Below are 15158 nucleotides of genomic sequence, written 5' to 3'. Positions count from 1 at the left end.
GCCCGTTACAGGAAAGACACAGTGAACTGACGACGATACACGCACACAAGATGTTTGTTCAAGAGCTCGTCTGCTATTTTAGGGTGACTATTTTTATGGTCTGCACAAGTATTCACACACCCCTGAGATATTCTGACACCGACTGTGAAAATGTGTGCATAGAAATATGCACTTCAATGCTAAAAATATTTTTCTTACTCAATATTTTTGTCTTGTTTTACAGTACAAACATCTAAACATTCATAAACAAAGATGCATTTACTTTAGAAGCAAAATGATTTTTAAAAATGTCAGGAAAATAAACTTAATTCAAAGGGAAAACAAGATCATTTTCCCCCACCTTCAGATATTTTTCTTGTTTTAAGCATAAACTCATTTCAATTTGATAAAGTTTTGTTGGAAAACAAGTCGTAATAAATTATTTTTTTTCTCAAGTAAATGTATCTTGATTTTTGATTTTGTACTGGAAAACAAGACAAAAATACTGAGGAAGAAAATCATTTTGCTTAGTATTTTTGTCTTGTTTTCTATTAAAAATAAATAAGCATTCTTAAATAAAAATGCATGTACTTAAGATATTACATCTTGTTTTCTGAAAAATCATCAACATTTGTGCATAAAACAAGAAAAAACATCTCAGTGGGGTCAGAAAAAACAAGATTATTTTATTAACCCCAAATGAGAGATATTTGTTCTTGTTTTAAGCGTAAACTCACTTCATTTTGATCAATTTTTAACATAAACAAGACATGCTATCCTAAGTCATTTTGCTTCTCAAGTAAATGTATCTTGATTTAAAGATGTTTAGATGTTTGTACTGGAACACAAGGCAAAAATACTGAGTAAGAGTGGCTATAAAAACCCTTCATAACAGCCGCATGACTCTTTTTCGGTGATCTTCTCAAGCAGTTTGCACACACATGCAAAGCAAAGGCATGTTTGTGCAGCACACCTCTGTCCTAGATAGATCTCTGTGGTTTTCCAGGTTTAGCAGCACTATCTCTTCAGTCTGGGAAGATGAAACGCCTCCCGCATAAACATATTCTGATGCTAGAAAAGCACCTGCCGCTCCACCGGGTGCAAAACGCTATTTGATGCAAATTTCCTTCCTAGTGAACAAAAGGTAGAACAGAGACGATTGCTTAGAAATCACACATTTTGCTCTCCACCAACATGGCAGGAGACATTATTATCATTGTCTGTTTATTTCACATGATTTATTGGATGTGTTCTGGCTGTGGAGAGACGTGCAGTGCGTCTCAGATGGGCTGTAATTGCTGCTGAAGTGTGCATACTTCTCAAAGAGCTTCTGACGCTGGGAACTGTGGGAGAGTCGGCCCAGAATGCTAGCCGCATCTTTACTTCTGGTTTCCACTTCATGAACCCACAGACGTCCAAATCTGAGCTGACAGCTGGAGGAATCATGGGAGAGACTGCAGACAGACTCATGTAAACAACATCTGAAATCAGTCTCAGCAGTCTCTAGTGTCCATGAGAACATAAACACAGAGAACATGAACCATCAATTTATCTGTCTATCGTTCGGCCTGTCCGTCTGTGTGTCTGTCCATCTGTCTATCGTCCGTCCGTCTGTCTTTCTATCGTTCGGCCTGTCTGTCTGTCTGTTTGTCTGTCTGTCTATCTATCTGTCGTTCAGCCTGTCTGTCTGTCTGTCCATCTGTCTGTCATTCAAGCCTGTCCGTCCGTCTGTCTGTCTGTCCGTCCGTCCGTCTTTCTGTCCGTCCATCTGTCTGTCCGTCTGTCTATCTTTCGGCCTGTCCATCTGTCTGTCCGCCTGTCTGTTGTTCGGCCTGTCCGTCCGTCTGTCTGTCTGTCTGTCTATCATTTGGTCTGACAGTCTGTCTGTCTATCGTTAGGTCAGTCTCTCTGTCTGTCTGTTGTTCGTTCATTAAGTCTATCATTCGGTCCGTCTGTCTGTCTATCGTTCGGTCTGTCATTCGGTCTGACAGTCTGTCTGTCGTTCGGCCTGTCTGTCTGTCCATCTGTCTATCGTTAGGTCGGTCTGTCTGTCAGTCTATCAGTCTGTCTATCGTTCGGCCTGTCCGTCCATCTGTCTGTCTGTCTGTCTATCGTTCGGTCTGACAGTCTGTCTGTCTGTCTGTCTGTCCGTCGTTCTGCCCATCTGGCTTTCGTTAGGTCAGTCTCTCTGTCTGTCTGTTGTTCGTTCGTTCAGTCTATCATTCGGTCCGTCTGTCTGTCTATCGTTCGGTTTGTCTGTCTGTCATTCAGTCTGACAGTCTGTCTGTCTGTCGTTCGGCCTGTCTGTCTGTCTGTCCATCTATCTGTCGTTCGGCCTGTCTGTCTGTCTGTCCATCTGTCTGTTGTTCAGCCTGTCCGTCCGTCTGTCCATCTGTCTGTCCGCCTGTCAGTCGTTCGGCCTGGCCGTCCGTCTGTCTGTCTGTCTGTCTATCGTTCGGCCTGTCTGTCTGTCTATCGTTAGGTCGGTCTGTCTGTCTATCGTTCGGTCTGACAGTCTGTCTGTCTATCTATCATTAGGTTTGTCTGTCTGTCCATCTGTCTATCATTAGGTCGGTCTGTCTGTCAGTCTATCAGTCTGTCTATCGTTCGGTCTGACAGTCTGTCTGTCTGTCTGTCTGTCTGTCCGTCGGTCTGCCCATCTGGCTATCGTTAGGTCAGTCTCTCTGTCTGTCTGTTGTTCGTTCGTTCAGTCTATCATTCGGTCCGTTTGTCTGTCTATCTTTCGGTTTGTCTGTCTGTCATTCGGTCTGACAGTCTGTCTGTCTGTTGTTCGGCCTGTCTGTCTGTCCATCTGTCTATCGTTAGGTCGGTCTGTCTGTCTGTCTGTTGTTCGTTCGTTCAGTCGATCTGTCTATCATTCGGTCTGTCCATCCGTCTGTCTATCGTTCTGTCTGTCCGTCCATCTGTCTGTGTGTCTGTCTATCTATCACATGATGTTGTTTTAATTCAGTCATGTCTTGACTTTACTGTTGTATTAATATTCTGTGATCTCAGACTGATTTAACTGTTCTAACAGATTTAACTGCTCTGAGTCACATTCAGAAAAAATTCCTCATGATTCCACTTCCTCATATTTGACCCATGTGCCACAATCTCATATTTCAGTTTACCCAGGTTCAACTTCGCTCTGCTAAAATGTTCTGATTTAATTGTGCTTTTAATTAAGACAGCTCTGTGTTTACGTGTTTTTGTTGATGGTCAGAAATACTTATGATTTTAATACCATTTATTTTACTGAACTTAATTTCTGAGTAAAGGACATAATTTGTATGAATAGTGCTTGACATGTACATTATGGTAAAGTAATTTTCAAACAAAGAAGTTCAAAGCAATTATTATAATTATTTTAATGTCAGATTATTCAGATCATATGAAAGCAGTGCTGTGTACTTTACGCATGCGCCGATCGCAGCCAATAAGCGCCGCTGCGCAGCCGTCACTCAGATGCGGGATCCAATGAAAACCAGCGTGACGTCAGAGCCGCAGTGAGCGAGGATTCAGGGCGTGAGCGCGCAGAGCTGTTGCCGGATGAGTGTCGCGCGCCGTCCCTGACCAAAGCAGCACATGAGCGCGCGTGTGTGCGTGTGCGCTCCTTTCACATTATTCTCATCATTTTTATTACCGATTGTGAGTGATTGATTGATTTATATATCATGTCTGTGCTGGAGGAGTACGAGCGCGCGCCCAAGCGCCTGAAGGTCTCCGCTGAAGATGAGGAGGAGCTGGAGGAAGGCGAGGAGTCAGACTCAGCATCCGCGGGGCTCATGGGTGACGATGAGGAGGATGAAGGGCAGAGCAGAGCGCGATGGAGCTCCGCAGACAGGAAGGTCAGACCACAAACACTGTATTACTGCATCGTAATCGATGTCATGCTCATTTTTATTCGTTATGTATTCAGATTTATAGTGCTGCATTGACATGACGTTTAGTGCATGGTGCCAAAACATTGAAAAGAGAAAAATACAAGAGAAAAACATAAACAGGAACAGTGGCATGGATATAAATATGCAGTAAAACAGTCCAGTGTGAAAGAGAAGATCAGAAAACATAACCTCACTGACCACAAATCACATGTTACATGCATGTTTTCCTATCTAATTCATCTGAAGTGTCATGTCAAGAGCATTACATATGAATTTGTCAGGAAATCAAGTCAGGCTCAGTAAGGTTTTCATTGCATTCAATGTGAATACAGTTGTAGAGAATTAAACAGCAGATTAAATTAAAAACAAATATAAATAGGCTACCAAAGTAACACGTGTACATTATGTGTATGCACAGTACTATGGTAAATATCAAAGTACACTCTTAAAAATAAAGTTGTTATTGGCATCAATGGCTCCATTCTAATCTTCAAAGGTTCTTTAGATTGTTTCAGTGTTCTAAGAAGAACTGATTTTAAGAACTGATCACTGAAAGGTTCTTTGGGGAACCAGGAATGGTAACCATCTTCTGTAACCTTTACTTTTAAGAGTGTACTATGATTTTACCATCTGTTAGTAATGTGGTACTTTGTTCGTTCTTTTATTTTACCCAAACCAACTGTTTAATCGGCTATGTGTCGACCTAGTAGTGAGTTTCCCTACCTAAGCAGCGTTTCAATATGCATATGATTTGTCCACGGCCCACTTATGTACACTCTAGTTTAAAAACAACCCAAGTTGGATTGAAAATGGACAAACCCAGAGTTAACGTGCTGGGTAGTTTTATTTTACCCAACTATTGATTAAAAATTACTATATGGCTGGCTTAAAATGAACCCAAAATCAGACACATAATTACTAGAAGCAACAATAATGATCAAAAGCTGAACATTTATTAATAAACAACTTAATAAATGTTTATTGTTTCATTATCATTCATTCAACTTAAACATATTAGTAAATGTTAATTTCCAACATACTTTGGGTTCATTTTAAGCAAGAAATACAGTCATTTTTAAACAATAGTTGGCTTAAATAAAACTGCCCAGCACGTTGGGCAAACATTTAACCCTGGGTTTGTCCATTTTCAACCCAACTTGGGTTGTTTTTAACCCACTTTTTTAGAGTGTATGATTTTACCATCTGGTAGTAATGTGGCACTTTGTTTGTTCATTTATTTTACCCAAACTAACTGTTTAATCGGCTACGTGTCGACCTAGTAGTGAGTTCCCTACCTAGGCAGCGTTTCAATATGCATATGATTTGTCCACGGTCCGCTTATGTACACTCTAAAAATGCTGGGTTGAAAACAACCAAAGTTGGGCTGAAAATGGACAAACCCAGGGTTAAATGTTTGCCCAACGTGCAGGGCATTTTTATTTAAGCCAACTATTGATTAAAAATGGCCATATGTCTGGCTTAAAATGAACCCAAAATAGGTTGGAAATTAAAAATCAGACACATAATTACTAGAGGCAACAATAATAATCAAAAGGAGAACATTTATTAATAAATGTTTATTGTTTCATTATTATTCATTAAACTTATTAATAAATGTTCATTTCCAACATATTTTGGGTTCATTTTAAGCAAACAATACAGTATTTTTTAAACAATTGTTGAGTTAAATAAAACTACCCAGCAGGTTGGGTCAAACAATTAACCCAATCGCTGAGTTTGTCCATTTTCAACCCAACTTGGGTTGTTTTTAACCCAGCATTTTTTAGAGTATGATTTTCCATCTGGTAGTAATGTGATACTTCGTTTGTTTATTTTACCCAAACCAACTGTTTAATCGGCTATGTGTCGACCTAGTACTGAGTTCCCTACCTAGGCAGCGTTTGAATATGCATATGATTTGTGCACGGTCCGCTTTTGTACACTCTAAAAAAATGCTGGGTTAAAAACAAACCAAGTTGGGTTTAAATTGGACAAATCCAGTGTTTGATCAACGTACTGGGCAGTTTTATTTAACTATTGATTAAAAATTACTGTATGTCTGGCTTAAAATGAACCCAAAATAGGTTGGAAATTAAAAATCAGACACATAATTACTAGAGGAAACAATAATAATCAAAAGGTGAACATTTATTAATAAGCAATTTAATAAATGTTTATTGTTTCATTATTATTCATTAAACTTATTAATAAATGTTCATTTCCAACATATTTTGGGTTCATTTTAAGCAAGAAATACAGTATTTTTTAAACAATAGTTGAGTTAAATAAAACTACCCAACAGGTTGGGCAAACATTTAACCCAACCGCTGGGTTTGTCCATTTTCAACCCAACTTGGGTTGTTTTTAACCCCGCATTTTTTAGAGTGTACTATGATTTTACCATCTGTTAGTAATGTGGTACTTTGTTTGTTCTTTTATTTTACCCAAACTAACTGTTTAATCGGCCTAGTAGTGAGTTTCCCTACCTAGGCAGCGTTTCAATACGCATATGATTTGCCCAACGTGATAAGTAGTTTTATTTAACTCAACTATTAATTAAAAATGACTATATGTCTGGCTTAAAATGAACCCAAAATCAGACACATAATTACTAGAAGCAACAATAAAAATCAAAAGCTGAACATTTATTAATAAGCAACTTAATAGATGTTTATTGTTTAATTATTATTCATTTAAATAAATGTTCACTTATTACACATATTAATAAATGTTAATTTCCAACATACTTTGGGTTCATTTTAAGCAAGAAATACAGTCATTTTTAAACAATAGTTGAATTAAATAAAACTACCCAGCAGGTTGGGCAAACATTTAACCCAACCGCTGGGTTAAAACAACCCAACTGCTGGGTTTATCCATTTTCAACCCAATTTGGGCTGTTTTTATCCCCGCATTTTTTCGAGTGTAAGTGTCTTGAATGGATCGGTCCATCTCAGGTGGTCCAATAGTGGTTGCTTGACAATTTTTAATTAATCCTATATTTTTTATTAAAATATTGCACTCTGTCACACTTTCTCGCCCCCATAAAAATATGAATAGAAGTCTGTATGCGCACTAAACTTCCATAAAAACCTCCTAAAAACATTATGACTGACATTATGACAAAACCGATGCAATAAGACTCGAATTCTATGTCCAAGGAACAAAAATGTGCAAAATGTTTCTGTATCTTCATGTAACTTCTTCAAGGAGTTTAAGGATCATCCTAAGCCGAGGTGCTGAGCTTTCTGCAAACATCCGTATAACCCAAGATTTCTTGTGCAACATGACACAAACACAGCCATTGTGGTTAAACCAAGCAAAATACACAACCTCTTGGTTTTGCAATGCCAGTGCAATCAAAGAAAAACTAAAAGTGGTCAAACAACCAACTCTCATTTTTGAAGCACTTGAACAAAGTCAGTTTTATTTTATTTCACAAAACATGTCAAAGCAGCTTTACAGAAATCATGTTTATTACATCTTCATGCCGTATAGTTGAATTTATCAGATTAGAACTGGACGATAATATAGTTACATTTTGGGACGATACAAACAATCAAGCGGTTGTGATTTTCTGTATAGCATATATCGTGATGGAAAGACCCTGGATGTTTCAGAGCAACATTTACTATTTAAATGTACACAGTACTGTTAGTAAAGGCTCATACAACACACACACGAGTGAGTAAACATCATCCGTCTGAAGAGCGTCTGATTGACTCAATTAGAGCTGATCACATGATGCATTAGTGCATCGGACACACTGCAGCTCTTCATTTGATTCAGACTCAAACATTCGTAATGCATTTTAGGCAATATTGCGATTAAACCTTACCTCATGTAAACTTTGATCAAATAGACGAGATTAAGCTCATAATCCTAGTAAAATATGCCGATTTTAATCAGGCGTGTAAAGACTTTAATTGCATCTTTTCCACTCACGGATCATGCGCAGATTCATAAACACAGCGGTGAAGGCGGTATCATTTAAGAAACGGAGTTTATGTTGACAACGTTGCAGTATATTGATGGTCGAACACATCGAAATGAAGACATTTTTAGCATATAAATGTGTTTTGTATTTGATGCAAGTAGATTAAAAGTGTCCAGTAACACTTACTGTATGTTTGCTGTGCATATGTAAAAAATAACCACAATTTTTAGCTAATAATCAGAATAATGAAAATTGCATGCAAGTGAAGAGGTTTGCGCGTGTCATGTGAGTCCTTCCTTACTCTGATTACTGGAAATAATCACATTGTAAATAGTCAATGTGTAAAGTAAAGAGTGTCAGATTGTCTGAATTGTGTGTGTTCACAGAGGAAATGTTTGACACCTTGATATGGCTGTGGGTTTCATGGTTTATAAATTCAGATCTGTGAAGTTATTTCACATGGATGATATTTATTCAGCATTGGTGTGATATTTTTAAAAACTAGACTAGTTTCCATAAAAGGAGCCAATGAGCAGAATCATGAGTGAGTCATTTATGAAATGGTCTCATTTAAACGAACACCAAATTAAAAATAAGCCTCACCTGGAGGACAGACGGAGCGCTGGAGTTTATTCTGTGCGAGCAGTGATGGTGTTTTTAATATTTTGAGCATCTGGTACAAGTGTTTGCACATTAAATCATAATGGGACCATGTTCCTGGTCTAATTATTATCATTTTCATGTGTATGCACCATTAAACAGTAATCTAATTTTTGCTAAATATCACATCTCACATCAGAGTTTCATCAGAATTTTAATGAATTAATTTACATACTATATCTAAAATAAGTGTGAAATCATAACTGAGCACTTTTAATTTATTAGTACATGTTCACACGTGTGAAAATCATATAGTGAAAATAATAAAAGCATGTTTTTTTATTGAATAAACGCAAGGAAGAATGATATTTAATCATTTATATGCACCTGCATTTTTTACTAAAATATTTTAAAATGTATATGAAAAATGTATTGTCAGGACTTTAATGAGTCATTTTACATAAAATATAACAATCTAATTTATAATCGACTCCTTTTACCTTATTAGTGGTGCATGTTCCTGATTTAACTGTGTATGTGAAAATCATAGTAGTAAAAATAATCAAAAGCATGTTTTTTTATTTTTTTTTATTAAATAAATAAAAGGAAGAATAATATTTCTTCAGCTAACAGGGAACGTTCTGTCAAGGTTCTCTCAAAGTTATGAACAGACGTTCTTACAGTAACATTGAAAGAATAAAAGTCTTTAATAATGTTCTCAAAATGGATGTTTGTCTAATACTTTTTAAATGTTGCTTGTTTCAGAACGTTCAGAGAACATTCAAAAGTAACATTCCATTAATGTTTGAAGAATGATAAAATGGAATGTTCACTGAACATTTACATATGTTTTAAAAACAGGACGTTTTGAACGTTTGGAGAACATTCAGAAATGACATTTTCATAATGTTATAAGGTTCAACTAATGGGAACGTTAGTAAAACGTTCTTAGAACGTATTTATGTTAGCTCGGTCTACTTTTCACTTTTTTTTTTTTAAATAAAACATCTGTGAACAATAACACAGTCACATTGTTGAACCAGAGATTCATCAGAACTTTAATGAGTCATTTTACAAAAAAAATATAACAGTGTTTGCTCCACATCTAACATAATCCACTCCTTTTACCTTATTAGTGGTGCATGTTCCTGATTTAACTGTGTATGTGAAAATCATAGTAGTAAAAATAATCAAAAGCATGTTTTTCCCCAAAGTTATGAACAAACGTTCTTACAGTAACATTAATAGAACATTCATTCAGAGTTATCTGGTCTTTAATAATGTTCTCAAAATGGATGTTTGTCTAATGTTTTTTAAATGTTGCTTGTTTCAGAGAACATTCAAAAGTAACATTCCAATAATGTTTGAAGAATGATAAAATGGAATATTCACATAACAAAAAAATATTTAAAAAACAGGATGTTTTGAACCTTCAGAATTTACATTTTTTATAATAACGTTCATAACTTTAATGGGAACATTAGTAAAACTTATTTTTGTTCGCTGGGTCTACTTTTTACTTTAACTTCTGTGAACAATAACACGGTCACATTGTCTAATCAGAGAATCGAATTATATTTTGTTGCATTAATGCATTATTTCAGATATGCTGTGAAGCTTGTTTCATGCAGACTTTAATATGATCTTCAGCAACAGTATCTGTACGTGTGCAGTTATTATTCATATAGCAGCTCATTCAGCGGTTTTATTGTGATCACAACTGTGTGTGTGTGTTTTCACAGTCCAGACGCTCACAGAAAGAGAAGACAGACAGATATAATGGCTTCAGTATTTTGCCCAGAGCGAATGGCTTGGCTCCGAAGGAAACGTTCCTATGATGATTTGAATACTAAGTGGCTTTTATTGGCCGCTTTAAATGTCACTCATCACTGTCTTATCTGAGCGATAATTGTACATGTACTTTCAGCAGACCTGAGCTGAACCTCACACACTGTCCTGATAACACCCGTGTGTGCGTTCTGGAGCAGATATTGTTTCCCGTGGGGTTTATTGATCGATTGATTGACTGATTGATTATCTCTAAACTCTCTGGGAATTTCTGGCCTGTTTGTGCCGACGGCGCCGTCACCTTTTACTGCTAGAGATACGCGGACACGACAATGAAATCAAACGCTCTCGGGTGGGCGGCAGCAGTGTTATCAGCGTGAGCTTGTGGGAGAGAACGACACAGGAGATCGTTCTGGAATCAGTTCACATCCATAATCTGCCCTTTTTAATGTGTATGCAAACTGTCGGCGTGTCTTTGTGTCTCGGGTGGGCGGCAGCGTCTCTGGAGTCTGTACGAGCCGTCTGGGATCTCAGCGGGGCTGATGGGAGATGAAGGACGTCTGTAGGGCTAAATGGGGTCACCTGACCTGCCCAACTGGCAAATGAGCCATTGATTTGAATGTGTGTCATGTTGATATGAGGCAGATCTGTTCTGGATTGTTTTGTCCTGCTGATGGATTCTGGGTCTGGGTTTTGATGTGTGAAATACTTTGCTGTAACATTGAGTTTAATGCAAGACACTACAAGCAAAATCATTGTTTTTTTTCATGCACTGGTCAGTTTTGGTTACTGGAAACTAGACTAGTGGAAAGAAAACATCCATTTTTGTTGCACTCGATCTCTTTGTGTCTGTACATCTTTAAATGAGGCGAGTTTGATCAGATATCTCCACTTCAGCAGCGTTACACGCACCAAACTTTCCAGTTTTATTTATATCTATATTCTGAAGGTTTGATCATATATCATTCGCCTGATTTATACAACATTTAAATTTTTTTTTTGTATGTTTGTTGACAGCATTTTCTATGGAAGCTTGTTTCCGCCACTAAATAAAAAAATTAAAAAGGTAATTGTGACTCTTTATCTCACAATTCTGACTTTTTTTTCTCAGATTTGCAAGATTTAAACCCGCAATTGCGAGTTATAAAGTCAGAATTGCAAGTTATAAACTCAGAATTGCGAGTTATAAACTCAGAATTGTGAGATATAAAGTCAGAATTGTGAGATATAAAGTCAGAATTGCAAGATATAAAGTCAGAATTGCGAGATATAAAGTCGGAATTGCGAGATATAAAGAGAGAATTGCGTGTTATAAACTCAGAATTGTGAGATATAAAGTCAGAATTGTTTTATAAAGTCAGAATTGTGAGATATAAAGTCGGAATTGCAAGATATAAAGTCGGAATTGCAAGATATAAAGTCGGAATTGCAAGTTATAAAGTCGGAATTGCGAGATATAAAGTCAGAATTGTGAGATATAAAGTCAGAATTGTTTTATAAAGTCAGAATTGCAACTGCAATGTTTCCGCCATGAAATAAAAATAAAAAGGTAATTGCGACTTTTTATCTCACAATGACTTTTTTCTTGCAATTCTGACTTTATAACTCACAATTGTCGCAATTACCTTTTTTATTTTTATTTCATGGCAGAAAAAAGCTTCCATAATTTTCTGATTTATGAAGTGATAAAAAAGCAATTGTCTTAATGCATTGTCATTAAAGTATGACGAGATCTATTCGTCGACCTGTAGTGTCTGGCCTTAAAAGGTTAGTTCACTGAAAATAAAACCAGAATCTTTACTTCCGCACTCTTCTTTCTTCTGAGGAATCACAGTTTCCTCAGAGATCAACGTCTCCTTTTGTGCTTTACAGAATAAAGGAAGTCATACAGGTTTGGATTGAGTAAATAAAGGAATTGGTGCTGAAACACTTCTGAAGGCATTGAACATTTACATTCTTCTTGATGTTTTTCGTTCAGTGATCTGTTGATTCAGATGTTAGTAAGAATGACGGCAGCCGTAAACGAAACAGGCGTTCCAGGCTGAAAGCGGGTCAGTTGAATGGATTGTGTTATGCTAACAAACTCGTCTCATTGATTTTTGACTTCTGCTGCTGCGTCTCAGAATAGTGTCTTACACAATCGTGTGTGGTGTGTAGTTCTCTGTGGATGACATTGCATGTCATTTCCTGTTAATGCTGCAGCAGTAGTTGTTTCTGTCATTGGTTTGCAGAGGAAACATGATGCTATCAGTGTGCTGCAGTCACATGGGAGTTTTTAGGGCGTGAGCGTTTCTTAAGTTAAATAATGTATATTAAGAAAGATTTATAGTATTACTTGCCTACTGATTTTAGAGCAGTTGTCATGTTTAGGTATGAAACCGCTTCATAAACAGTCTTTTCAACCACACAGTATCATTATTTCTGTCTTAGAAATATTCAGATTATAACAGAAGTACTGGGATAAATGTTTATAGTTCAGATATAAACACTGATGTCTACGGTAGCGATCAAAATAGAGTAAATAATTTTTTGAAATAACCTTGATGCTTCAAATAAAGGTTGTATCATTACATTGTTACACCAGTAGGTGGCGACAAGTGACTGTTAAACAAATGTATTTGTCATTGAATCATTCATTCAAAAGATTTGTTCAAAAATACTGATTCATCCAGTAATGACACAAGTGAAGTCTTTATCGCTGTGTCTCATTTCGGAGGTCGCATTTGAAGGCTGCGTATGTCATCAAGGATGTATTATTTAAGAAAATTAACCATAATAAAATTGACTGTTATTCCTTGTGAGGTGTAAAATACTGTCGTTTCTTTCTTATTTTGCAATCTAATGGTTACTTTTCTTAAATGAGACGACCTTGTTGATGTATGCAGCCTTCAAATGCGACCTCCGGAGAACACAGCCTTTGAAATGAGAGTGAGTCATTGAATCATTCATTCAAGAGATTTGTTCAAAAACACAAGTGAAACAAGTGAAGTCTTTATGAGTGAGTCATTGAATCATTCATTCAAGAGATTCGTTCAAAAATGCTGATTCATCCAGTAATGAAACAAGTGAAGTCTTTATGAGTGAGTCATTGAATCGTTCATTCAAGAGATTCGTTCAAAAACACAAGTGAAACAAGTGGAGTCTTTATGAGTGAGTCATTGAATCATTCATTCAAGAGATTCGTTCAAAAACACAAGTGAAACAAGTGGAGTCTTTATGAGTGAGTCATTGAATCATTCATTCAAGAGATTCGTTCAAAAACACAAGTGAAACAAGTGAAGTCTTTATAAGTGAGTCATTGAATCATTCATTCAAACCAATTTTTAAAAAATAATTCTTTCAAATTAATTAAATTAAATAGACTGCAGCAATTAATATTTTGTCAGAACCTCTAGTAAATTAAATGTCTGTTCAGAATCGTGAGACAATCGTGATCTCTATTTGAAACAAAAAGTTTGTAATATATATATATATATATATATATATAATTATAAAAAATAATATATATGTATAAAAAATTATACATATATATATATATATATATATAAATAATAAAATAATAATAAATGTTACATATATATATATATATATATATATATATATACAAAATAACTATATAAATGAATAAATAATAAAGTTAATAAATATATATATATATATATATATATATATATAAATATAAAAAATATATATAAAAATAAATCTATAAAATAATGTTTATTATTATTCACTTCAGCATCTCAGTTAATTTAATTAAATCATATCCTCTATCACACATATAATGAATGACCTTTGACCTCTCTGCTCTCAAGATATCATATTACTCATGTAAAATCCTCATCAACTGAGCATTTTGTGTTAATGTAGATATGCGTGTCATATCAAAGGCCATGAAGCTGAAGAGCGACGTGACAAACGCTGCTGTGAAAAGCTCAGATGTGTGTAAATCAGTGAATGTGTCTGTGGACGTGTCACTGCAGTCAGATCTCCGGCTGCTCATGAAGTGATTCTCAGTGGCTTCAGATCTTCATGGTGTGATTGATCTGTATTGTTTCAGGAAAGATCTGTTATACAAAGCCGTCCTGCTCTGTGGGCGGAGCTTCGGTGATGATGTGGGCGGGGCTTCGGTGATGATGTGTTGAGATGTTTTGTGTGTTGTGCCTCTCTCTGGAGGCTCACGGGCGGCTCTGACGGCAGCATCAGGCTCAGATCAGACTCAGTGTCTGAATCAGCACTTCACAGATACTGACCAGAAAGAAGAGCAGCTGTCTGTGAATAAGGAAGTAATGCAGGAAGTGTTATTATTATTGATTTTAAAATAAAAAAAAGTCTAAAAAAATCTTTCTTTTGTTCTCTTTCCTTCTTTTTCTTAATTTGTTTGTTCATTTGTTTTTTCTTTCCTTCCTTCATTTGTCCTTTCTTTCTTTCATTTGTTCCTTTGTTCTTTCTTTCTTTCTTTCTTTCTTTTCTTACTTCATTTGTTTGTTTGTTTGCTCCTTCCTTCCTTCCTACATCTTTCTTTCTTTCTTTCTTTCTTTGTTTGTTTGTTTGTTTTTTTCCTTCCTTTATTTCTTTCTTTCCTTCTTTCTCTCTTTCTTTCTTTTTCTTACTTTCCGTACTTCGTTTGTTTGTTCCTTCCTTCCTACATCTTTCTTTCTTTCTTTCTTTCTTTCTTTCTTTCTTCTTTCTTTCTTTCTTTCTTTCTTTCTTTCTTTCTTTTCTTACTTCATTTGTTTGTTTGTTCCTTCCTTCCTTCCTACATCTTTCTTTCTTTCTTTCTTTCTTTCTTTCTTTCTTTGTTCCTTCCTTCCTACATCTTTCTTTCTTTCTTTCTTTCTTTGTTCTTTCCTTCCTTTATTCCTTTCTTTCTTTCCTTCTTTCTCTCTTTCTTTCTTTTTCTTACTTTCCGTACTTCGTTTGTTTGTTCCTTCCTTCCTTCCTACATCTTTCTTTCTTTCTTTCTTTCTTCA

The 15158-nt window shown here is 36.0% G+C and overlaps 1 protein-coding gene across 1 annotated transcript in view; it reads left to right on the top strand.

Moving 5' to 3' along the window:
• The first annotated feature begins 3489 nt into the window (after nt 1–3489).
• Nucleotides 3490–15158, top strand: part of LOC127522083 (heterogeneous nuclear ribonucleoprotein L-like) — a 38394-nt gene continuing 26725 nt past the window's right edge. The window contains exon 1 of the mRNA XM_051911668.1: nt 3490–3827. Coding sequence (XP_051767628.1) covers nt 3654–3827 — 174 coding nt within the window. The 5' untranslated portion in view covers nt 3490–3653. The remainder of the gene's footprint in view (nt 3828–15158) is intronic.

The sequence above is a fragment of the Ctenopharyngodon idella genome, chromosome 11 (genome assembly GCF_019924925.1).
Source record: "Ctenopharyngodon idella isolate HZGC_01 chromosome 11, HZGC01, whole genome shotgun sequence".
NCBI classification, from domain to species: Eukaryota; Metazoa; Chordata; class Actinopteri; order Cypriniformes; family Xenocyprididae; genus Ctenopharyngodon; species Ctenopharyngodon idella.
Note: the sequence above shows the minus strand (reverse complement) of the source record. Positions and strands in the feature narration are given on the sequence as shown.